This window comes from Amia ocellicauda, chromosome 3 (assembly GCF_036373705.1).
Source record: "Amia ocellicauda isolate fAmiCal2 chromosome 3, fAmiCal2.hap1, whole genome shotgun sequence".
In the NCBI taxonomy this organism is placed as follows: Eukaryota; Metazoa; Chordata; class Actinopteri; order Amiiformes; family Amiidae; genus Amia; species Amia ocellicauda.
Window position 1 is genome coordinate 2,485,887 of NC_089852.1, and position 25,066 is coordinate 2,510,952.

Genomic DNA, 25,066 nt, shown 5'->3' on the forward strand with positions numbered 1-25,066 from the left:
GGTTGCCAACGGCCATGAAAAGGTGTGCCATGTGACTTTAAAAGTCTCACACGAGGAAGTAATATATTCATACACAACACAGATAAATGAAGAAATAAAAGTAAACGTCTCGGGCAGTTTAGAGTTTATAATAAGGTGGGCAGGAGATGTTCAGTACAGATACTATAGTCTTGACGAGACTGAGAAACACGGCTCTCTAGCACGCTACTGATGTTGTCACTATTGGGACTATTGGGATTTGGCCTTCCTGGGACAGAGGGATATGTGGCCCTGACAGCACTGTCCTATTAACACCTCCGCCAGCCAGAACCTGATTTCCTTTTCATTTGTCCCGTCCAGCAGGGCCCGGCTGAGCTCCTGACTGATCCGATTAGATCAGTCCGCACGGGCGTAATGCCTGCAGACTCGGGCCTGCAATCTAATTTATACGCCGACAGAATCCAGAGTGATGACATTCAAAGTATCCCAGCAGTCGCTTTTTTCTGAACTTGGCTGCGATCGACCCGCGGCAGCTTTGTTGTCGGGGCTGGAGGTGGCCGTGAGGAGGACAACGCACCTGAAGGGGACCAGACCGCTCCACAGACGGGACAGCACAGAAAGCATGCATGTCAGGACAGTGAACGCTGTTCTGCTAGTTTGGTTATCATGCTATCACGGGTCTGTGGCATTTCAACCCAATAGGGGATATCAGGCTAACACACTTTCAGACCAGGCTGCCATGTAGGTTTGCACGCTAACGGGCCGTTCTCCGTTATTGCTTCGTCCTCCAGTTCCTTTCAGTCTTACAAACAGCCGCGCTTTAATGGTCTGCGCTGCCAGGTTTAACGTGTGATCGCTTTCAGGGTTAATAATGTGACATATCAGTTACAGCACAAACCACAAGGTAATTGACACAGAACAGACCAGAAAGAACAAAGCCCCTTCACCGATTCCACACGTTGGTCTTCCCGAGAAGAACAGACGCAGACTCGTCCCTTTAAAGAGTTATAATAAACCCGAGCGCCAGAATTTAATCTAACATTAAACGTGCTTTCATTATCTTCATTAGCATATAATGACGCTAATTAAAATAATCACATCCAGACTTCTCGGAGATTATGGAGCGGTTTGTATTCATAACACCAGGCTGAAAGCTCTAGTCATATTATTTGCGCCAGGTATTAGTGCTCAAGTACGACATTTTGTCCTTTTTCTATTGTGATGAAAGCTGCGGGTATAATCGAGACTCTCTGCGAACTGTACCGTTATTTATGTCTGCTGGGAGAGAGAAGTAAATAACTCGAGAGATTGTTTGCTCACAGCAGAAATAGCTGCAGGATTGTACTTGTAGATTATATTAAAATTGTATTTATGTATATAAAGACACTCTAAACATGACTTGTTTCTTTGTGTGCAAGAACCACGTGCTTTCCCAAGAACATTGAACAGCATGACAACGCTCCCACCTACTTTGTTATCCAGCAGTGGTAAAATCAATCAAATAAAATAACGAGCATGTTGCATTCACTGTAGTATTGTTCTGATGCTACCATGTAAAGTTAACGTGTATGAACCCGCCGTTTCAAAGACTTCCTGACACCAATGAATGTGGAGACGTATTGAGTGAGGGAGCACCCGAATGAGGTAGGTTAGAGCAACTGACTTGGCACTAAAACCCTCAAGTTATATTTACAAGAATTAGTCTGATTTTTCAATGCCTAGGGTTTGTTTCTAATAATGTCATTCATGAGGATCTTTATGTGGACTCGACAGCAGCTGAGCTACTTACTGGCAAAGACACACACGCACGGGCACCTGTACCGCCTCACAGGTACACATGCACACAACCATGATCTCTGTGCGGTTTTAATAAGGTTCCTTATCCTCCGCCGAATTCCTGTTCTTTTCCTCTATGACTCCTCACCAAGCCCGAGTCCCGGTCCTGCAGCTGGAGAGACCGTACGGACGCAGGCGTGTCTCCTGTTCCCCTTCTCAGATCTGCCACGTGGCACCGAACCGAGAAGTGTGTCGAGAGCGCGGCTTCGTAGCGACTGCGCCGTGTGCTTTTCCAAACACCGTTGCTACCCAGAGGAAGACTTTGCACATTTCTCCCCAAAAATTATAAAAAACAAAAACAGATACAAAATAATTAAAGCAACTTTGAGATTGTCATGTCTTTTAGTTGTGAAATGCAATGAAAGCTACTCTTATATGCACAATATAGGCTTTGGTTATAGGTATAGCTTTTCATAGATTTCTGGACGCCTAATCTGAATGATAGAAATCAAAAAACAATTTTACGTTGCCTTTACCTGAGAGATAAAGTGAACTGGTTTGTAACTTTTATGAATTCCAGGCTTAATAAATGTATGTATCTATTTTCATCTGTGAGCTCATAAACTATATTGTGCTTGGCTGTATTTTACATATATTTATATCAAATGACTCTTAAAAGATAGTCGAGGTCTCTTATTGTGTTTTCCAAAATCTTGACGTATCTTGGCATTAATGTAATAAGACTTCATCAAAGGCATAAATAAATGGTTTTCTTTAGGATATCATGCTTTCTAATATGAATGCCAGCCAATAAATCCTTTACATTCGAGACCCTTCTAAATCCTGCAGATACGAAGAGCACACAAACACAACATTAAAAAGGGTTTATAAATATAGTGGAAGATGCCTGAGCTGAATATTGAGTGAATCCACTGGGGTGGCTTCGGAGAACAAAAAAATAATAATTACCTGCTATTTATTTATTTATTTTTTAGTGCCGGCTTTAACCGATAACCATTTAAAAAAAAAAAAGGCAAGGGATTTTACCCTGTGGATTTCCATCCTTCCACATCACACACACTTTACACAAACGCAGCCTGCGACTGTCAGGGGAAGGGAATATATTAACTTGTTTTGTGTGCAGTAAACACCTGAAACTAGAAGCGCTAATTGAGTAAATGAAAGGATGACCTGATTGTGGGCGGCGTCGCTCTCTGGCCTAGCAGGTTGAATTTGAGGGGGGGGTGATGATTTGGATCAACCATCCAACCTGCCCACCAAACACATGACCCTGTTTTCTCGACAATTCTCGAGAAGTCCAAAAAATGGAAACAAAAACAATTAATAAACAAGCAAGCATGAACTTATTTTCTTTTAAATTCATTTCCTGAAGGGATTACACACAGACTCATGTGCTTTACTTTACTTAGTTTACCCACCTACGGTCACCATTGCAATCTTCACTTGATATAGGGATTGGATTACTTAAACTAATACCTAAATCATCATTTTCAGTGTCAGTGTCCATTTGGCGTTCACTCGAAACCAGTGGTCTCCAACCCTGATCCCGGAGAGCCCCAATCCACTTCATCTCATAGGTCACTTTAAATCAATTTCTAAACACTGGGAAGGAACACAGTCGTTAATCAATTAAGCAACTCAACCAAGAGAATTCTTGACTCAAGAGGCTGAAGGTATTCAGATAATTGCTCCAATGGTTTCTACAGGACTGAAATTACCTCCTGCATCATTGTTTCCAATTAAATACTTCTAGGTGTTTATAAATAGGTGACAGAAGGGTGACCTCCGAAACCTGCTGGATAGGGGCTCTCCCCAGAAGGCCAAATTGTAACCCTAACGTATAATCAATTAACTTAACTTTAGTGCATTTATCTATATTACAAAAAAAACAACATCCCTATAATCAGTCCCCGTTTAATCTATTTTTCATCCTGCCAGGAAGGAAAACAACATCTTGTTGCATCGAGGGAAATGAAACCATATTTCTGTGCTCTTAATCAGCTCTTTATTTTAATATCCAGCAGGCCCCTCTTTCTTCTTTATGGTCGGCAGAAAACTGTAATTGCTGCACATAACTTCACAGAAGAGTAATAAATATACATGCCCGTTATGGGTCTAAATAATGTACAATGAATATAGTGGGTTCAGTGTATTTGCCACCGTCATTGAAGGGGCAAACTTGTGCCGCTGTCTGTCCGGAGATAAACATGGCGGTCAACTGGATACCGCATTGGAAAAAGGTTGCTATTGACCGGCATCTTTTTGGTTTCCGGTATTAGAACATTGTAGCTTTTGCACCAATTTCTGATTATTTTGGGGAATGTGTTAATAGAGCTTTGGATGCAGCCCAATTTATAGTTTCTCTGTCATATAATAATAATAACAACAACAACACAGCTTTGTTGTCTATTACATAGAACAGAAAATGGAAATTAGTTTTCAACTCACATTTCAACACAATACATAAAACAAACATATAACACTGAACACGCAGCATCAATAAATAATCAGTATTAAAAACAATCATCAAAACAGTAGTCCATGTTACTATAAATAAATAATACTATGTATATTATTGATAGTATATTGTTTATCCTATAAATAACAATATGGCATTGTTTGTATGTTTCCTGTGCATTCGATCTGCCCGCCTCTCTGAATAACAAACAAACTCATTAAAGGAACAGGAATTGTTCTACTTGAGAATTTGTCCGCCATCATAAAAAGCCCATTAAAAGATCAGAAAACGCAACTGGTTGATGATGAATGATATGGCGTGATGCCGATGGTGGTAATTAGTAACGATGGTGTTTGGTAACATCCTTCTTAACAGATATATAAATAGTGGATGGAGTTTGCTAATGAGTGATCATACCTAATCTAACACTGTCACACTTAATTGAGGTTATGATGGATGTGGGAGGTCATGTGACCCGTCAATTGGAAGCTATAACCCGGTGTTGTAGTGTTTTTTTTTTTCATTGTGAGTGTTGTGCTTATTCTGGGATAGACCTTCACGTGGCTATTATGTTCTTTGTTATGTACATTAGAATGAGCCAACTCTGGTGTTGTTATTTATTTTTTCTAGATCTTCCTTAAACGAGCTGAGTTACTTAAAGGGACTCTTTGATGAAGTGTTGTGACAGACTGAGATCTTTGGTATTTAGCAGGTTGTGAATTAAATCTGAGCTGGTGGAAGCAAATTGAAACGGTGGAGAGAGAGAGAGAGAGAGAGAAAGAGAGAGAGAGAAAGAGAGAGAGAGAGACAGCCTCTAAGCTTTGAGTGAATCTAAACAGATGTGTGAGAGCCGAGTGACAGGATGCATCCCCCAAATTGAGACGGAAAAGCCGGGACTTTTAACTCTGTTCTGCTTAGATCCCAATGCAAGTCAACTGAACTGGAGCCAGACAAACAGGACGCTGTGCTGAGCCGGTCCTGCAGGGTTATATAAGGGATGTGACGGTAGTGGAGCGCGCAAAAGCATCTCCGTCGACGGGCTTTACTGGCACTGCAGCTGCCACTGAAGAAACTCACAAGAGCGTTTGTTTTGGGCGAAGGAGTGTGGGATAGAATATAGAGTAGTCACATTTTATTCCCTGTTTCTGAACTACTTTTCTTTACTTAGTTTGGGGATTCCTGCCCACCCCCATCCCCAACACAACAGGTAGCAAAGCTGTGTCGCAAAAACCCTCTCAAAATAAAGATGATGTCTACATCTTCATTGAAAGAAAATAAATCTAACGAGAAGTAAATGTGTACGTAGCCATGCCTTCTTTAATTCTTGAAGTTTCTCCTTTTGTGAAAATAAATCCATGGGGGTCTTGGATGCCTGGCAGGCTGGTTCTGCTCATCCAAGCGAAGGGATGTTCATTTAAACGGGGCTCGACTCCTCTTGTGGTTTAATTACACTTGAACCCTTCAACCCTGCGTGCTTTCCCCCTGCGCGCTACACAGATGCTCCCTCAGACCATGAGATAAATAGTAAAATAAATCCCAGCAGTGAACATGTGGGTTGCAAACCAGTAGCTGTATGTCTTCAGTCCGGAGACTCTGATATAGCGATGGGGGTTTGAACTCTGAAGCGCTGGCTGTGCTGCGGAGATTCAGTGTTTAATTTACAGTAAATGACTGAAGAACGATATCAGCAACGGAAGCAGTGCTGATGTCAAGGAAAGGTAACATTGTTTAGGGCAACGAAGATAGATCTAAGTCAGCATATTGTGGAATTAACCTGGATATAAAAAATGTATTGAGTGATACTGGGAGACTTGTCTTGGTCCAATTATTCTCAGTGCAACACGATGAGAAGTCCAGAGGATGATGAAAAAGACTTCAGTTGACAGCAGCAGCTTGAATTAAATTGATTAAAACAGTGAATGTGTGTGTGAGTGAGTCAGTGTATCAGTGTGTGTGTGAGTGTGACAGTGTGCATGAGTATGTCTGTGTGTGTGTGTGTGTGTGTCAGTGTGTGTGAGTGAGTGTGCGCGTGTGTCAGTGTGTGTGAGTGAGTGTGCGTGCTTCAGTATGTGTGATTGTGTGTGTGCGTGAGTGTGTGTGTGTAGGCTGGGGGATGGCCGTGTGCTGGAGCAGTGATGGATCTGTCCCGCAGTCCCTCCATCAGTAGACAATCACGGCCGCAGATTGAACATGCTATTACGATCGCCCTGGAAGGGTCAGCTGCTGTCAGGAAGCAAAAAGGTCATCGTGAACGCGTGTCTGACATTGTGACAAAAGCAGGGAGTTGTCTAATGTAATCATGTTGTGATGCAAGGTCATGTTTATAACGCACTTCCAGAGCCTGCTGTGTGAGCTGAGATCAGGGAATGTGTGAACGAACCCTCAGGAGTAAAAGGTCGGCACAGACAATTATATTAATTATAATAGAAACATCTGAACTGGTTTCCTGGACTATTGCATTTAGGGTTCAAGATTGGGTTTTATTTTATTCCTTCAGTTATAGATTTCTGATCCAAACACGTTCTCTTGTTCCCTCCGGTGAGAGCGATCAATAGATATACAGATCAGTGTCACATCATCTCCCTGCCCCAAACTCTATGGCACAGACATGACAAAAACACGTTCTGGGGGGGACTGACAGCGTGCAACACTGCGCTGCACCTTTTCATTAAAACATGCAGCTAAATCAGACCCGTGTCGTCGAAGGGGTCTTTCACAGTTCAAACAGGCGATGGATTGCTCCGTCTTACTTCATAAAACCCAGGCGCTGGGCTGATGGCAGCTCTTGGAAATAAATAACCTTGAAGCATAACCCTGGTTTCAATGTCCCCTCGTGTGATGGGAATTCCGATAGCGCCGCTGGAAAACACGTGCTCCCTCCGAGCAGCGACACCTGCTGCGATTGTGAGCCGCACTGGAGTCACCGGGAATAACTCGCATACTGCCTCTCTCTCACACGATTACTGTGAGGATCCATATCTATAAGGACCTATATATTATAGATTGAAGCAAGTGGAAACATCTTGGGGAGGGCTTCACCCAGCTGTGGATCGATATAGGCTGATGATGAAGATACACACACTGTCTTTTCTTCAATTAGAAATGTATTTTATAGAATGTTAAACATGAACGCAAAGTATATACAGTGAGGGAAATAAGTATTTGATCCCCTGCTGATTTTGTACGTTTGCCCACTGACAAAGACATGATCAGTCTATAATTTTAATGGTAGGTGTATTTTAACAGTGAGAGACAGAATAACAACAAAAAAATCCAGAAAAACGCATTTCAAAAAAGTTATACATTGATTTACATGTTAATGAGGGAAATAAGTATTTGACCCCTTCGACTTAGTACTTGGTGGCAAAACCCTTGTTGGCAATCACAGAGGCCAGACGTTTCTTGTAGTTGGCCACCAGGTTTGCACACATCTCAGGAGGGATTTTGTCCCACTCCTCTTTGCAGATCCTCTCCATGTCATTAAGGTTTCGAGGCTGACGTTTGGCAACTCGAACCTTCAGCTCCCTCCACAGATTTTCTATGGGATTAAGGTCTGGAGACTGGCTAGGCCACTCCAGGACCTTAATGTGCTTCTTCTTGAGCCACTCCTTTGTTGCCTTGGCTGTGTGTTTTGGGTCATTGTCATGCTGGAATACCCATCCACGACCCATTTTCAATGCCCTGGCTGAGGGAAGGAGGTTCTCACCCAAGATTTGATGGTACATGGCCCCGTCCATCGTCCCTTTGATGCGGTGCAGTTGTCCTGTCCCCTTAGCAGAAAAACACCCCAAAGCATAATGTTTCCACCTCCATGTTTGACGGTGGGGATGGTGTTCTTGGGGTCATTCCTCCTCCTCCAAACACGACGAGTTGAGTTGATGCCAAAGAGCTCGATTTTGGTCTCATCTGACCACAACACTTTCACCCAGTTCTCCTCTGAATCATTCAGATGTTCATTGGCAAACTTCAGACGGGCCTGTACATGTGCTTTCTTGAGCAGGGGGACCTTGCGGGTGCTGCAGGATTTCAGTCCTTCACGGCGTAGTGTGTTACCAATTGTTTTCTTGGTGACTATGGTCCCAGCTGCCTTGAGATCATTAACAAGATCCTCCCGTGTAGTTCTGGGCTGATTCCTCACTGTTCTCATGATCAGTGAAACTCCACGAGGTGAGATCTTGCATGGAGCCCCAGACCGAGGGAGACTGACAGTTATTTTGTGTTTCTTCCATTTGCGAATAATCACACCAACTGTTGTCACCTTCTCACCAAGCTGCTTGGCGATGGTCTTGTAGCCCATTCCAGCCTCGTGTAGGTCTACAATCTTGTCCCTGACATCCTTGGACAGCTCTTTGGTCTTGGCCATGGTGGAGAGTTTGGAATCTGATTGATTGATTGCTTCTGTGGACAGGTGTCTTTTATACAGGTAACGAGCTGAGATTAGGAGCACTCCCTTTAAGAGAGTGCTTCCCTTTAAGAGAGTGCTCCTAATATCAGCTCGTTACCTGTATAAAATACACCTGGGAGCCAGAAATCTTGCTGATTGATAGGGGATCAAATACTTATTTCCCTCATTAACATGTAAATCAATGTATAACTTTTTTGAAATGCGTTTTTCTGGATTTTTTTGTTGTTATTCTGTCTCTCACTGTTAAAATACACCTACCATTAAAATTATAGACTGATAATTTCTTTGTCAGTGGGCAAACGTACAAAATCAGCAGGGGATCAAATGCTTTTTTCCCTCACTGTATATACTTTGCGTTCATGTTTATCATTCTATAAAATACATTTCTAATTGAAGAAAAGACAGTGTGTGTATTTAGAAGAAGTAGGAGAAAAAAGGTTGATCACACCCCGTATTCTATTGCTTTCACACGTCTTTATTTAACGTTGAAAAGCAAGAGCGGACCGAGGCGGCCCGAGCTGACCGCTGATCTCTCTCCGATTCATACGCGGCAAATAAAGGAGAAAAACCAACAAGAAAGGAGGGAGACATAAGAGACTCAGCACAATGCGAAATAAGACGTTGTTTAGGTGAATAGAACTCTGAGCCAACATACCAGCTGCAACCGAACTGCTATTCACAACAAAGGAATGAATAAAGCCACAACAACGACAGAAAAAACTGAACAAGAATTATCAATACAAGTGTCAAGATGAATGGGAAAACGCACCGTTTCGTAATTTCAGATGCCTGATCTCGTCTCCTCCACGCCTCGTCGAGCTGTCGAGATCTGGCACCTGTGTTTCTCCGTTTGTCACGCTGTTGCCTCCCTGTTGTGTTTGAGGCTCTGCTCGTTCTCACCGGCGAACATTTGTTCTTCTGTCACAATCCAGCTCCGCACCGTATGTTGTTTTTACAGTTTCAAAACTATATATATGTACTTTTTTTTCCCTGTTTGCAATTGGTGGTGCGCCACCTCCGTCTGCCATTTTCCTTTTTGGCTGGGCGTGTAGAGCTGATGGGTGTGGGTCTATCTTCTGCCACTGGTGAAAATCTCTGTTAATCATGAATGAATTGCTCCAGGAGGACAGGGTTTGGTTTGGCCTGGCTTCAGTAAGTGCTGGTACCTTACTGTTAGAGTTATTGGATTTGACTCAACTTGATCAGTAACTCAATAATAAAAAAAAAAAAACCCATTCTGATGGAAATTCTGATGAACCTCAACTCTAGTGTGATGCCCAATACGCCACAAAACAAAGCACACATTAATGTCCTTTCAGTTTGCCTGCTCTTCTAGTGTGAGTCACAGAGAAAGGACTTTTTGAGCTCCCCCACAGCCTGTTAATTAGCCTGTTGAACCATCATTATTCCTCAGACAAGTAGGAGAAGCAAGGAGTCGCAGTGATTGAATCATTGTCAGTACTGTGCTGTTTCTGTAACGACTCGGGAGTGGGCCGATTCAAGCCTAATGGGCCGTCCTACCCATTATAAAGTTATTATGACGGGAGAAGGAACAGGCAGCGTCCTGATTTATTCTGTCCCCTGCGTTGCGAGGCGAGGAAACCTGTTACGAGGCCTGCAATCTGAAAGACGTCGAGGACCTCAGTTTGTACTTATCGAGGTTTAATTATGGTCCTGAAAATCGTGTAAACCTGTGAAATGGGAGCTCGTCTGCCTGAAAAATTGTCTGTTACTAAGAAAATTATTTGCATTTTCATTAATATTCAATTTTTTTTTTAATCTTATCGACTACAGAAATCTTGACCCCTCGTGTCTCGCTGTCTCTGCCGGGCCCCTCATATATCATCATCGCAAATGCAATTTTCCAAGAATGAAATCTTCATTACGGGACCTGAAGGAGCTCCGAATGTGTCATAAACCACCTCCGCTAACCTCTAGACACGGAGCTGAATGGAGTTGGGCAGCTCTGATTTTCAGGCAGAGGATTGAAACATAAACAAGAAAACACTGAATACCTTAATTGGGTATAAAAAATATGTGTATTTATTCACTTTTTGAAGCTATAAATAGTGACAGTTTTATGCCATAACAGAAATAGCCAGAGAAACCAATGTACTTCCTTATAAGGGTTTCTGAATATCTTAACGAATAAGGGAATGTAAGTGGGACCACACCCCCAGCTCCCATCCAATCATGAGTGAGCCACTGAGACCATGTGATCTCCACTCACTCACAATGAATGTGAAGCCAGTTTGTGACGCGACTATCTGTAATAACAGGAAGCAAGCCAATACACATTGACAATTTCACATTTTAAGTGCCTGTGATTGTGCAGCTTCTTCCTGAGTTTAGACTCCTTTCTCTAGAATGCTCACATTTCTAGTTCTGTAATAGTAAAGTGTAGTAAAGTGTGTTAACGATATTAATGAATTGTAAGCATTTCTTGCTGTCCCAAATGGTTTTTAGTGTGACCGTTTTAGATTTCCCTGTTGAATTGATGATGGTACTAAGCTCTCGCCACGCTTCTCACAGATTCTCTAAAGATTCGCCACCTCGCAATTTCATTTAGAAACCATTCAAATGCCAGGGCTGAGTTTGAACTTCAGCTGAATTTATCAACAATAGAGAGAGGGAAAAAAACATTTAGACTCAGAATGAAGTGATTCAGGGCTTAAAAACTCGTTCTAGGAGTGAGTCATTGTTATTGATGCTTTTTTGATTCACTCTGAAACCCAAGGCTCGATTTACGCAGAAAACCGAGGATTTGCAAAGGGCTGGAGAAAGCGTCGGCCTGAAACACATTCGAAGCATCACGCTGGGAAGGAGCGCAGTGGTGGACGGAGAACAAACAGAGTTATTTTTTGTTGTTGTTGGGTGTTTTTTTTTTAATTGCCTCAGCTAATCTGTGTGTGTGAGAGAGAGAGAGACAGACAGAGAAGAATAAAACCATACCCTGCAAGCTGCTGATAAACAACCCATCAAAATAGAAATGCCACCAGAATTGTTGCTTAAGCTGGAGTCCAGAAAACTATAAAAAATAGATTTCGCTTTAATTTGGTGACTGTGAAATGTAACTGCTATTGACAAGGCCAGGATGAGTGACGGGACAAGAATTAGGGAGACTGAGTGAGTTGAAAAGCTCTACGTTTTCTCCTGCATACACCAGTGAGAAACGTGTGTCTCCCCCCGACCCGTTTTCGCCTGGAGCTCCCACCCGGCACAATCATGCGCCATTTCTGCGGCTAATTAATTTCAGAGCTATGAACAAACTAACTTTATTGAGTCTCTGCAATAAAACAATTTACTGCCCCTCTGACCCGAGATTGCCCTGCAGCTTTGGTCAAACTGCGATCATTTCCTGAGAATCTGCCAAAGATGCCCCAGGGAACGGGCGCTCTCATTTTCCATAACCACAAACGACTTCATTTAATATTGTCTTATTCCTGACTGTTCAATTGAATTTGAAGCCAGAGAGAGACGGGGAGAGCGAATCTCTCTTTCATGTGGGGTATCTATATGTATGTATTGCGCCCGGCGGGGACTTTAATCCACAGTGAAGGATGTATGTATTTATGTAGGTCACATAGTTTGAAATGGGGAAAGTTCTTGTATGGGTTTGATATGAGTGACTTTGGCACGGACGCTGGACACAAATTGGGTTTGATAATGGAGGCTACATGCGCTTATCTGGCCACGAATATCGCCGAGACTAAATCACTCCTCACTGCGGATCCGTAGTCATCATGGAGAAGACAAAATAGCGCACTCATAAGTGATTGTTATCTCTGTGAATGTTTTACACTTTTGCTGGCGGCACCTGCTGCCAGACAGCTCTTCTCCACACATGTTTTGGCTGAGTCTCCCCACTGCCTTGAACCCTCATGAAACATTTAAAATAAACTATTTCTTCATTTTCCGTCTGTGAATTGCTCAGAATTAGCACCTAATGATCGACAGTTTGTGAAATAAACAACCACCAGCTGCCTGATATTGAACCCCTGCCAGGAGCCCTTCGCTGCGGCGTTGCTCTTCAATCCCACACTCTGGGAAAACGACACAATTATTTTTATATATTATTTTCCCTGCAAATCCTTCTTGATATCTACACTATGAAACTCAATGACACCACAGTTACATCCTTCAGCTCTCAGTTTGTGTGTGTGTTAATACAATAGCAGAAAGTTACTAAAAAACTGCTAACAAAGATACATGTGTCAGAACGCACAGTGTTTATTCAGCGTTGTCAGATTTGTTGGCATTGATCGTATGATAAGAGAACTCATGTGGCTGTAGTATTTGTACACAAGAGCAGACAACAGACAACGGAGTTTAGTAAGACGTCTGTATATTAACTATAATATAAATCTGCTGCAGAAGGAAGTATAGAAGACAGAGAGACAATACCCATAATGCATTTAGGCACTGGGGTTTTCACTGCAACATTGGTCTGCACCATCAAATTAAACAAACGAAACAAACCGTAACGTTGTTATTTTTAAATTGCAGAGATATTCCACCTGGTGAATTTATGTGATATAATTGTTTAAACCTCAGCATGTCAAAGCAACAAAAAAAACAGATGGCTATCTACAATCTAGCATCTATCCCCCTGCCTGACAGTGAGATAATGGTCCTTCAAGCACCACTTTGCAGTTTCAGTGTCTAATGTAGTGTGCATTAGCGTGGGCCCTCAGAGAGGCGAGAACTGGGCACGGCAGCAGCAGAAGTTTAAATTTTGCCACCACTTACGATAAGCGTGTCTTTTATTTCCATGCATTTCGGGGCATTGATTCTTCCTTGGGTCCAGGTTATGATTGTGCCATGATGGCGGAGAGTGAAATCCATTATACGCTGAAAGTACGAGGCTCGGGTGACTTCTAAGAAGACATGTTGAGGTGTATTGATCCTGGCAGACAACTATCAAATAACTTTCATATCAATCCAGCATGGCTTGCCATCGATAAAACTGGCAATAACGGGAAGAACAGAGGAGCCGGGACTAAGTCAGGGCTTGCGTTATCGTTCACTGAAGGGGATGTTCAAATGGACACTGTTACACAATTCCACAACTCCCTGTAAAGATCTGGTATAGTGATGCTTGGGGCTCTGGCACGATCACACTGTGGTACAGATCCTAACTGTTGTCTGGCTCCTTCATGGCACAAGTTACAGTCACACATTGCTAAGATACCTGGAAGCTAAAGCCTCTCGTTTATTTTGTTTGGTTCCGAAACAGATAGTTTGGAGATACTTTTCATTTTATGACTTAAGCCTTTAGCAGACCACCCAAGCAAATGATGGAGCAAAACGTTGCCCAACAAAATGGTTTTCGCTACGGTTTTTTGTCTTATCTGCAAACTGTTGCGTATTTTAAATTTTTCATGGATACGAAATGACTTAGAAGGTGTTTGAATATACCATGACTCTCTTGAACATGTCTCTCTCTCTTTCTTGCTCACCTGCTTGTTGGGTCACAGGTAAGGAGCGCTGCCTCCTGGGCAGGGGTTATAATTGGCCGATTGACCAGCATGACAATGGAGTTGAATCCAATGCTTTCATCGTTCTATTGATCAGCCAATCAGAGACCTAGCTTTAAGGGGAGACTTACTGGGGGGTCAGTCAGGTGGGTGTGTGTGAGATTCGGGAAGGTTTCACATTGGAGGTGGAACCGGAAATCTGTGTTTGAATTACAGGCACCAGGCTTTCTCAGCTAGAAACTAAACCGCAAAAAGCAAGCAATATAAAATTGTCTGTACGTTAAAAAACATCTTAACTGAACAGAGCTGCACAGGAAGAAAACTGGGCTCCACTTCCCCAAACAGATATTTTTGATACTAATTGAATTATTTACGAACAGTGGAGCCTACCTGTTCGGCCCCGGAGGCGTTCTGCTCTCATCTCTACAAAAAAAAAAAAGGAAACGTAGCTCAGCATGCCAGTCAGGACTGGAGGTGCTTCTGCCTCGGCCCTCCACGTACCCTTGTTGTGAGTTGGTCTCCATGGTAAGGACAGAGGTCAGGAGATATATTTCAGCCGACAACTGGATATCTCTCGGTGACAGGCCCGCTCCTGTGAGGTAACCGCGGCCTGCTATCCACAATATTGGAATAACCTTGTCCCCCCGCTGCCGTCGCTCTCGAATCACATCCGCTCGGCATTCATGGTGACTCACAAGCGCTCGAGTGCTTGTATTGTGTGTGAAGAGACCTGGATGGAGAATAGGGTTTCCTCCTGGGTTTCATGTCTTTGATTTTTTTACTTTCATGAAGGATAATCCAGCATTTGTAAGACGCATCTTCACAGACGTGTGAGATGCAGAGTTGCAGATTCGTGAGGGCTGAGGCGTCGTTTTGAGAGCGAGAGGACCGATTTGAGTCTTCAGAGCCAGCCAGTGGTGTGGGATTGGTTTCAGTATTGGGGGGACATGCATTTCAAGTCCTTGGCTGGTGGGGGGTGGTTGTAGAGTTGTCGAGCGGGTGGCGGAGTCGCTGAGAGGGCTTGAGCAGAGTTGTCGTGTGGGAGGCGGGGACTCATCAATTCTGTTATCGATTCTTTATCAACACTCTTTCCTTCTCGTCTTCCTCTTTCAGCCATGCCGGAAGGCCGGGCCAGACTGACCACGTCACCGCTCCCAAGCCGGGGGCGCAGACTGGTGGGGGGCGACCCGAGACATATCGACTGGCCCAACACGACAGCCCTCGTGAGCAGCCCTCCCCGGGGCAGGGGCAGGGGCATGTCTCCCGGCGCTCCCTCCAGGTGGACGTCAGCGGCCGTTCAGGGAGGTCCCCCTCGGTGTCCCCAGACCGTGGCAGTGCCCCCACCTCCCCCTACTCTGTGCCCCAGATCGCGCCCATGCCGAGCAGCAAACTGTGCCCGGTGTGTAACAATACCGACCTGACCGCCTCCCACGACCAGCCAAACTTCAACACCTGTACCCAGTGCCACGCCATGGTGTGCAACCAGTGTGGGTTCAACCCCAATCCACACCTTACTGAGGTAGGTATTGTTTGTTTCCCTCCCCCATTTCTGTAAAATAATAAATAATCGGAAGCTCCTTTCCCCTCTTGGTCTGCTTGGGCTGTCGTGTTTTGTTCAGTCGCAGTTGGGTTTGTCTGTGTTGCTCACATTAGCACTTTGATCTAAATTGAAAAGTGCACTTTACATATTCCCAGTTATGTATGAGGCGTATCACACACGATATTTTCATTAAACTCTCTGATACCAAGCTGTCAGGTTGCCTCATGCTATCAGTCACCTCATCCGACCTGCAGATGTTCCCTTTGTCACTCAACCAATTTACAGATCAATTAGATCTGGAGTCCCCTTTACGTTCGCAGGCCATCTAAAACACAAAAAAACTGGAGAAACATCAAAGACGTTTCCGAACCATCAGGCTAATTAATTTTAATTGCTGCTTCTTCTTTTTTTTGTTTTGTTGCTAATGATCATCCGACAGTGTTGGAAGTGATGATGTGGTGTGTTGATAAGTGAGCGCATGCAAGAAAGATGTGGTTTGGTATCTGTGTGATGTTTACTCACGCCCGAGTTAATGGGACCTGAACTGGGATTCAGAATCTCTCTAATCAAGGACTTCGGTCTAACAGGGTCTTTGAGGAAACGGAAATCAACAAGTAAAAGTGTAAAGAGAAAGCAGACAGTGTGATTTGCAGGTCATCGTTTGCTGGCCCGTCTCCCCACGGCATCGAAGAAGCTTCAAGAAAGAAACAACAGGAGTTAATGTGCAAACCAGGAGATGAGTCAATACATTTGTTTTTATTGAACTATTTCTCTCTGAAGGGTAGTGTGTAATCATCACTCCCATATTGGAGACTTTTCTGGTGGAAAAACTGAATATCCATTTTCGCAAGGATCCCCGCGTGTCTCAGTACACGGTTTATTTTTAATGTCAGCCCATGAATAGTAAATGCATACCCTGGATAAAGACAACACTGCTGGACAGAGTTCAGCTGAAAATATTTGCACTTTTTTTGAGAGTGGTTGTCATTGTGGCCAAAAAGTCCGTAGACCGTTCCAGGTTTCATAGTAAGTCCTTAATGAAAGTGGATTAGTACATATATATAATTAAACAATAGCTGTATTTTCAATCTCTTGAGATCCTGTTTGAAGGACCGTTTCTTGGTCACCTTGCGATGCTGCGTCGTGTGTCTGACAATGCGGCACTTGGTTCTGATACGCCGAGCTGAGTGCGCTTCGGCAGCAGAAACCTCCTCTGAGTGCTGCCTGGACAGAATATTCCTGGAAAGGTCTGCAAAGAAGGCATTGCAGTAATTAATCCCATGCAAGACAAAGGCACGGATCAGCTTTTCGGCACCAGGCACAGAGAGAGGCAGGCCTTTAGCCTGGCGGCGGTTCAAGAGCAAGACGAGGGAGTCTTGGTTGCCGTCCAGACCTGAGCCTTTGGAGTCCTGACAGAAGTTGTAATTGGGGGTTGATTGCGATGTTGTGGAGCTGCTGTTATGGGTTGCTCCCTGGAGGGGTTGTCGGTGTGGAGATGCGCGTGGGATCAGTCTGGAATGATTCTCAACGTATCCCCCAGGCGTTCCAGAATTGGGTCACCACAGATTAAGGGATGCCCCTCGCGGCCAATCGCTACGCTCAGGGCGAACCCATCTGTCGCCAGAGCTCCCCGTCCCCGCGCGGGCTTGTGTCGGCTCGGCCGTGCGCGGGGTGGGTGCGGTCAGCTGCTCTGCCGCAGTGGGGGAACGGAGAGGGGGCTGCGCGGGATGCTTCCGAAGGATTTGCTGTCACCGCTGAGAGCGATGCATTGATCTATTCCTGAATGTGCAATGGCAGAGAGAGCTGCGTCTTATCGCATCATCACCAGCGGAGGAGAGTGTGTGAAATTAACTGCTGGTAATTAAAAAGATGGTACCCTGGACGGTGCCGATATTCAGGGTTGATGCTCAGTGAAATAATATCAGCTTAATGTTTAATGGTCTATTGGACGCTACGTTACTTTAGGAAAATAGAGGGGATATGAGCTGTAAATATGGGGGTCTGCTTCTTTCTTACTCATCCAGAGAAAAATGAATTCTTATTCTGACAAAAGCATTTAGCAGTACCAGTCCCTTTTCCCTTTTCTTCTATCTTCTAGAGTTTGAGAATGCCAGCTACACAGTATTTATAGCTGTGCACCAAACTGCACTGGGGATATGTGCTCTGTGAAGCAGCCTCTGAGAGCAACTGCTGGTGTCATCTGTTCCCTCCATTCGTACCGAGTCACGTGACACATAATTCTCTCCATCTTCCTGTGCAAATGGCAGACGTGTCGAATGCATTGGAATCCAATGGAGAGCGGAATCTCGATTTTAATCAGTCTGTTTTTTTTCTTTCCTTAGTATAGATTTGGGTTATTCTTCCTTTGAAATCTGCGGCCCCCAGTTCATTTAATGCATTTCATTTGCATCAGCACAGAATTTCATTTAGACTTGCTGTGATGGATGACCATGCCTAGACCTGATGCTTGCCTAGGCCGTACATAACAGTCTGTAAGTGCAGATTTGTCTGTGAGAAACACAGCAGCACAAAGGCATGCAGATGGATTCAGTGTGGTTCCTCTCAGAGCCCTGGCAGGATTCCTATCACACTGCTGACAGGGTTGTAGCTGAAATTAAATGAAAATGAGGAATTAAAGAGCTGAACGAACGTTATGGGCTGGGCAACAAGGAGGCCGGGGCAAAGGCAAGGGCAGGAGGCGTGTCAGGGGCAGAAGGTGTGCCCGGAGGGAGAGACTTCGTGGGAGAAGGTGTCCTCTTTAGTTTCAGAGCGAAAGGGCCCACCTCCTCTTTGGGGGTCTCTGTGAGTCCCATGGCTTCTAAAGGAGATTTTGAAAGGGTGTGGATTTCTATTGATTAATGAGCTTATTGTTAATACAAGGATGCTGATGGTGACAATGATGATAATGACATAAATCATGGACTGCTTACATATCCTGAATTTATTATGATTATTAATAATAATACTAATGTTAATACTACTGCTACTATTATTATTAATGCTATATCATGTATTATTATTATCACTGTTATACTGTACATATACAGTTGCCAGACTACAGTGTTACAATTCATGTGTCTTAGATATGAATGAATACGTTTGTGTTTTGGTGTGTCTACCTTTAATTGAAAATGTGCTGTGAATCAGCCCCCTGTTCCAGCCAGCCTCATTGCATTGATCAAAATCACAGGGAATTTATCTGTCATTATATGTGAGACTGTTTCGATCTTGCCTGCGTTTTTGAAAACCGTGCGCAAAACGGACGCAAAGGGGCTTTTTGAAAGCGAGACGTCGATGAGTGTTCTGTAGGAATCTATATCAGTTTAAAGTGTTGTCTCTAATGTCAACAGTATAAACACAACCTGGTTATTTATAGAGAGGGTGTTTTTAAGGCATCGACGCCACCTCTCGCTTTGTTTTGCTGCCTCACCGTTTACTTGACGTCAATTGCAGGAACTGTGCGAAGCTGTGATTTTCACATAGCTGTGAAATCTGAGCAGAGGAATCTCAGAGCCACCTCAGAAATAGTCTTTAACGGTGGGACCTGGGCTAAAAACATCTATATACAGACTTGTATATTTCCCAATTATGTGTTTAACATTAGAGAATTATCCGGGAATGAGGCATTTATGGGGAATACTGAATTAATTTATGGACTACTGATGGTGTAATTGCAGCCCTGAAGTTTTAAAGTTAGATGACTTTTATCATGAGTTGCATTGACACATGTTATTTTTAACCCTTCAGCTGCTGGTGAAATTTGAATTTAAGATATAATACTCTGTCTCTATCTCACGCAGAGCTTTCCTGTTGAGGGTGTGAGAAACAGCACTTAACCATAGCCACTATCTACATTACTCTGCACTGAATGATGACTAAGTTTGTGACGAAACCACTGATTAAAAATAATATCCGTAAATTCCTATCAGCTAACCGGGACCCTTTTCCAATATGTAGCGCATTCTGTACCATAAAGATTTCTCTTCAGCACTGGCGGCAAAATATGACGGCATTAATGGTTTTAAAACGGGGAACCCGGATTCAATTATACGTGTGACCGAATCCGGCATATAGCACAGGAAACATCTGCAGAGTCAGATATGATTGAGTTCCCGAGTTAAAAGCCCCGAAGGTTAATAATCATTCAGAATTGAACGGCACAGCTAAATGATAAGAACGTAGTGGTGACGATTGAACAAAGCGTATCCGTATGTGAAATTTGTCAATATATCGGCCCGGCTGGCGCGCGTTTGACGTGATCGGGCCTTAAAGGTTAATAATGACTTCATAATTGATCTCTGCACCTTAGGTTTGATATCAATAAGCGATAGGGGGAGGGGTGTGTGTTCAATGGATTGGTGATATTGATCACGGCTTCCTGGTATCAGATGCACAACTTGCCATGCGTGAGTAGATGCCTATAGAATTAAAAACAAAAAACAAAACATGTGTGTGTCATCACCGGACACACAACTCTTAAAGGGCTGAAGAACCGGACTCCCTACAGGGGGATCCTGCGGAGGTGCCCAGTGATGTGCACGAGGGGAATGGTGCCCAGCCATGTCACACCACTGAAGTGATTGGCAATGCTTTGTGTCAGACTTGTCAAGCTTGTGCCATCGTCATGCACTGTAGGTAAGCAGCAGGAACACACGGAGAGATGCACGCTGAATGCGGTTCTGTCCAGGTCCTGGGAGATCTCATAAAAGCCTCTTTCTCCCCAAGAACTGATCAATATTTCATAAATGCGGGAAGCGTCTGTGACCGCTTCAAACTGCGCGAATTACAGTAGCTGGGGAATCTGTTTTCTCGTCCATTATTGTTTTTCTTTGCATGTCTTTTTTCTATCTTGTGCCACGTCGTCTGTTATATATATTGTAGCGCTGCCCCTTTTTTCAACTAACATAAATAACAATCAGAGTGAATCGAGGTTCCTGCAACACATTAATTTTGTGAACACAGCTTTACAAGGTGCAATACTCTCAGTTTCCTTCATAACTAATCTCCCCGGCAGGAACTGTGCACCCCTATATTAGCTTGCCACCCCATGACTGGCTCCCCCCAATCACAGTGCACCCCCCACCCCATTCCAGCACGGGGTTAACCCTCGACCCCGGACCCCAACCCTCAACAAACAGAACTGACAGTGCACAGGGTCCCAGATCGCTACAATATAAACATATTGGCCTTGTCCTCCCCGACAGACAGTGTTTGAATGGACAGGTTGTGAAGGGAAGCTTTGTCTTCTCCGAGCTCTTCCTACACAATGTCCTACACGTCTTTCGGAGAAGAACCAGTCGGAGCCAGACTTTTGAAGTGGTTCCCTTCCCCAACCTGCCTCTTCTCATATCAGGTTTAGGCACCCAGCCGTGTCTGATGTTTCATGTGACTTTGAGGAACAGCATACTGCGTCATCTGACCAGTCATCTTTACAAGCTGGATTAATTGGTGCGTAACAAACGTAGCAGAGCTGTCATCTCCACACTGTGAGTTGTGCAGGAGAAATGCAAATAAAAACCAAATCACCGCCCTTCACACGATCCTCCTATCAATAGAAACGCTACTCCATATTGGATGACACTGGAATCAGACACCATCTTAATTCTGCTTTCAGCACATGATTGGTCTGTTATGTATTATAACATCGACAGCACGTGCTTTTTATAACCACTCGAGCCTCCTCAGTGACACTCAGGAATGATTTAATATTGATTGAGTTCAGCCCGCTTTCTCTCCAGTCAATACAAATATAAGAAATGCTCCATTATAGCTCTCCTTATCTGCTGAAGCTGTAAGTTTTGAAATATATATATATCTGCCAGGCTACCGTGAAGCATTCCACATGATCTTGGGCTTTAAATAACCTTCAGAACATTAGCGAAGACTAGGGGAGGCTCAGAAACCGACCAAAAACACGTGAGCTCATCTGATCTCCCCCAATGAGTGCCGTCTGTTTTTGACGAGCGCTTATTCTCAGACTAGTTCTCCGAGCCTTGTTTACTTATTGAAATATTCCTTAATCGTAAATGATTAAAAGGGAGAAGGAATGATAAGAGATTTGAAGCAGTCAGAGTTATAAAAGTAGGTTATATACTTGGTGTTACGGAAAGTATTGGGACCACAAACAAATACCCAAAGACCGCTTTTGCTGATGTATTTAATAAGCTGTGATAACCAGGGCAAGGGATGCTGGGAAATAGTTTGGGATTGTCCTTCCCCCAAACCTGATTTTAAAACCACATTCACTACGGTACCACGGAATGTCTTCAGCTGAATCGTTTAAAATCACGTTCATTCTGCAGCAACTTCTGGCCCTAATGAGATGCAAAATCTCATATCGGCTCGAACCTCCTGTCTGCTGATGTGAGGACACATCACAGTGAGGCTGATGGGTGGGAAATTCGTAGAGTCGCAGGGAGACAGAGCGCCGTTTTGAATTAATAAAAATGTAACATCATTTTAAGAGCTTTGTAAATTAGTCTTTTGGCGGACGCTTTTATCCGTTGCGATGTAAAGAGACTAGGAAATGAGCCGAATATCAACAGCTCCTGCCGTAGAGCTACTACAGCACTAGAAATAGGGCCGTGGCTTTTTTCCTCATCCGGAAGAACAGAGAACATACGGGTGGGGGGGCAGTTACTCACTCAGGGTAGTAATCAGGTCTACACACTGAGGCGCTATAAACATGAGATCAGATGGAAGCCACAACCTAAAGGGTTAATCCGCGAATTGATTCAAGCTTGTCCTCTAATTGCGTCGTTATTTATGAGCACACTTTTCCAAATGAAATTAAGTTTAATTAATTAACTTTATTGCGAGGGGTTTCCTGGAATTGGAAACAGTTGCTTATTTGCGCAGTTACTAATTCATATGATTTAGTCTGTGTGGCGAATAAGGAGCATGTGTAATTATTTCCCGCTCAATAATTATGGAAAATCTATATAATTAACAACTTGACAATTTGGGTGATTTCAGAAGGGATCCTAGCCTGAGTTAATAATGAGATGTGAACTGTGTTTGTTTAAGACTTCATTTGGGAAGGATGTGTTATGCAATAGACTAACCAGAATCCGCTTTATGCGATTTATTATTTATTTATATTATTATTATTATTATTGTGTCACTTGCATTTGTCACACAATAGACACATTTCTAGAAACACAATATCCACCAGCTGTACTTCAAACCCTCGTCGAACCCTGTGGTGACTCTGATAGTAGTAAACAGAATAACAAAATTGAGGGATAAAAAAAGCAGTGTTTTAGTTTTCAGATTTCAGTAATTTCCCTCAAAACTCACTTACCGAGCTTTTCAAACCCAGCTGAGTGGACTTTAATGAGATCAACCGAACCCAATCTCAGCCATCCAAGCCACGGGGAAATAGGATGTGGGCTGAATTAAGGGGTTGTCTGTGGAAACTCAAGAGGAAAGAGTCCATCAATTCAGAGTGCATTGGAAGTAATGGGAAATTAGCATTGTGGATGAGCTCGTACAAACTATACAGCAATTACATTAATCACGGCATACATAGTTATCTTCAAATTATTATTATTGCTGTTATTATTGTTATTGCTTTGAGTAGTAGTAGTTGAAGTAGGAATAGTTTAGCAGCAGCAAAAGTAAAACATCAACGGAAAGGATAAAATAAAGAAACCTTGATTTAAACCATAATCAAGCATATTTTAATTGATCTAGGCCAAGTATATATGTGTATGTGTGTGTGTGTGTGTATATATATGTATATATGTTTGTGTTTCCATGTCATATCCCTTTTAGTCTTCCTATATCCTGTCATGCCCCTTTTGGGAAACCTAAAAACAGACCAAGATCAATATTTTCCCTATATTTAGTAGATGCAGTTTGTAAGTAAAGACTGGTTTCTTTGTCACAGATATGATTTTGTTCCTCTAGGTTAGTTGCACCTATGAAAACACTCCCGAACCCAGGACCGGTCCATTCCTTGCATCAGCTCCGGCCCGGTCTGTTTCCACATTTCTCATTTCTCCCTGAAGAATACACTTCCCTGTGTCAGCACCGATCGCCCATCTTTCCTCAACTGGGATATTTTTAGTATCGCACGGGACCCTCTCCAGTACACATTTTTAATCCCATCCATGGGGGTATTACTGCGAGTAAGACGACCCGCAGGTCCACAGTCTTGTCCGTTCAGCGCCGGCTTGTAGAATTGGCTTTTGTAACACTACGGATAATCTAATAGAGCCTCCCTCCGCCATGTATTATTCATAGCTTGTATTTTATTTGATCTCTATCCGAGGATCTCCAGAGTGCAGCGACAAGTTCGCAATACCAATCGTGTCTGAGAGGGGATGCCGCCCTGAACCGCTGGGGCTGAGAAATGATTTTCAAATCTCCATTCGCCTCCTCCCATTGGCCGCTGTCTCTTACCGCTGTTTGCTTTGTTTTTGTTCGCTGATAACATGCCAAATGCCTGAATAAATACAAAAAACACAGAAGGAGAATCATGTAAAGGAATGAAAACGGTAATTGATTTACGTGTTTGGTGGCGAAGCTGTCATCATTCATTCCGAGGCACGAGGCGCTGAACCATTTTTTGAATGAATAGTTGATTTTGCTCATGTTGCTGGTGCCTTTGTGTTTGTTGTGCTTCTCATGGGCAGAGAATTAATATTATACATTTGTGTTTTTATGTATCTATCTGTCCGTCTGTCCGTATCAATATATGCCTCATTTTTGGAACCGAAGAGCCAGGTTCCCATTTCAATTAAGCGATGCCTTTCTGTCTCAAGGGAAGTGTGTGTTTTAATCTAAACAGGGGAGGCATAATTATGTATGCGATATAAACTTTATTGTTCTTAATAATGACATTCCACTCTATCATAATTACAATTAGCGGCAAATTCAGATGCTAATCAGCTAAATCAGACGTACAAACAGTTCAGAACAGGGACGCGCGGCAGGGGGCTATGTAGGCAGGGGAAAGAGTTTTAGGACTGCCGTGTCGCTGGCGTGTTCATGCCTTGTGAACGGAAGAGGTAGAGTAGATGAGACTTCAGCTTGTTTGTGGTAGAAACACATGCAGAGTCACAGACACATCCCCCCACACTGTGAGATGGGTTGTTATATTTGGAAAGGACCCGTCGGCCTCGCTGTATCGCATTACTCTGATTGAATTGTTGGAAATGAAAATCTGCATGGATACGAGATATCGACGGCTCTGATGACACGGCCCATGTTTCTCCCGTCTTCATTTTCAAGTGACCTTCGTTGGGTTGTGCTTGTTTTTACAGTAATCATGGCTTATTTCGGGAGCTTTGGCCAAACCCTAATGAGACTTTGATGGATGCACACACACACACGATGTGAAGTAGCCAAGGAGTTTGCTGTACTGTCCTACTTGAGGATGGGCTTTAAATGCTTAGTGTATTTAA

The 25,066-nt window shown here is 43.5% G+C and overlaps 1 protein-coding gene across 1 annotated transcript in view; it reads left to right on the top strand.

Annotated features, from left to right (window-relative positions):
- Positions 1-25,066, top strand: part of LOC136746955 (protein bassoon-like) — a 79,710-nt gene that overhangs the window by 6,172 nt on the left and 48,472 nt on the right. Inside the window, exon 2 of the mRNA XM_066699864.1 lies at positions 15,230-15,635. Within this exon, the coding sequence (XP_066555961.1) occupies positions 15,230-15,635 (406 nt within the window). The remainder of the gene's footprint in view (positions 1-15,229; positions 15,636-25,066) is intronic.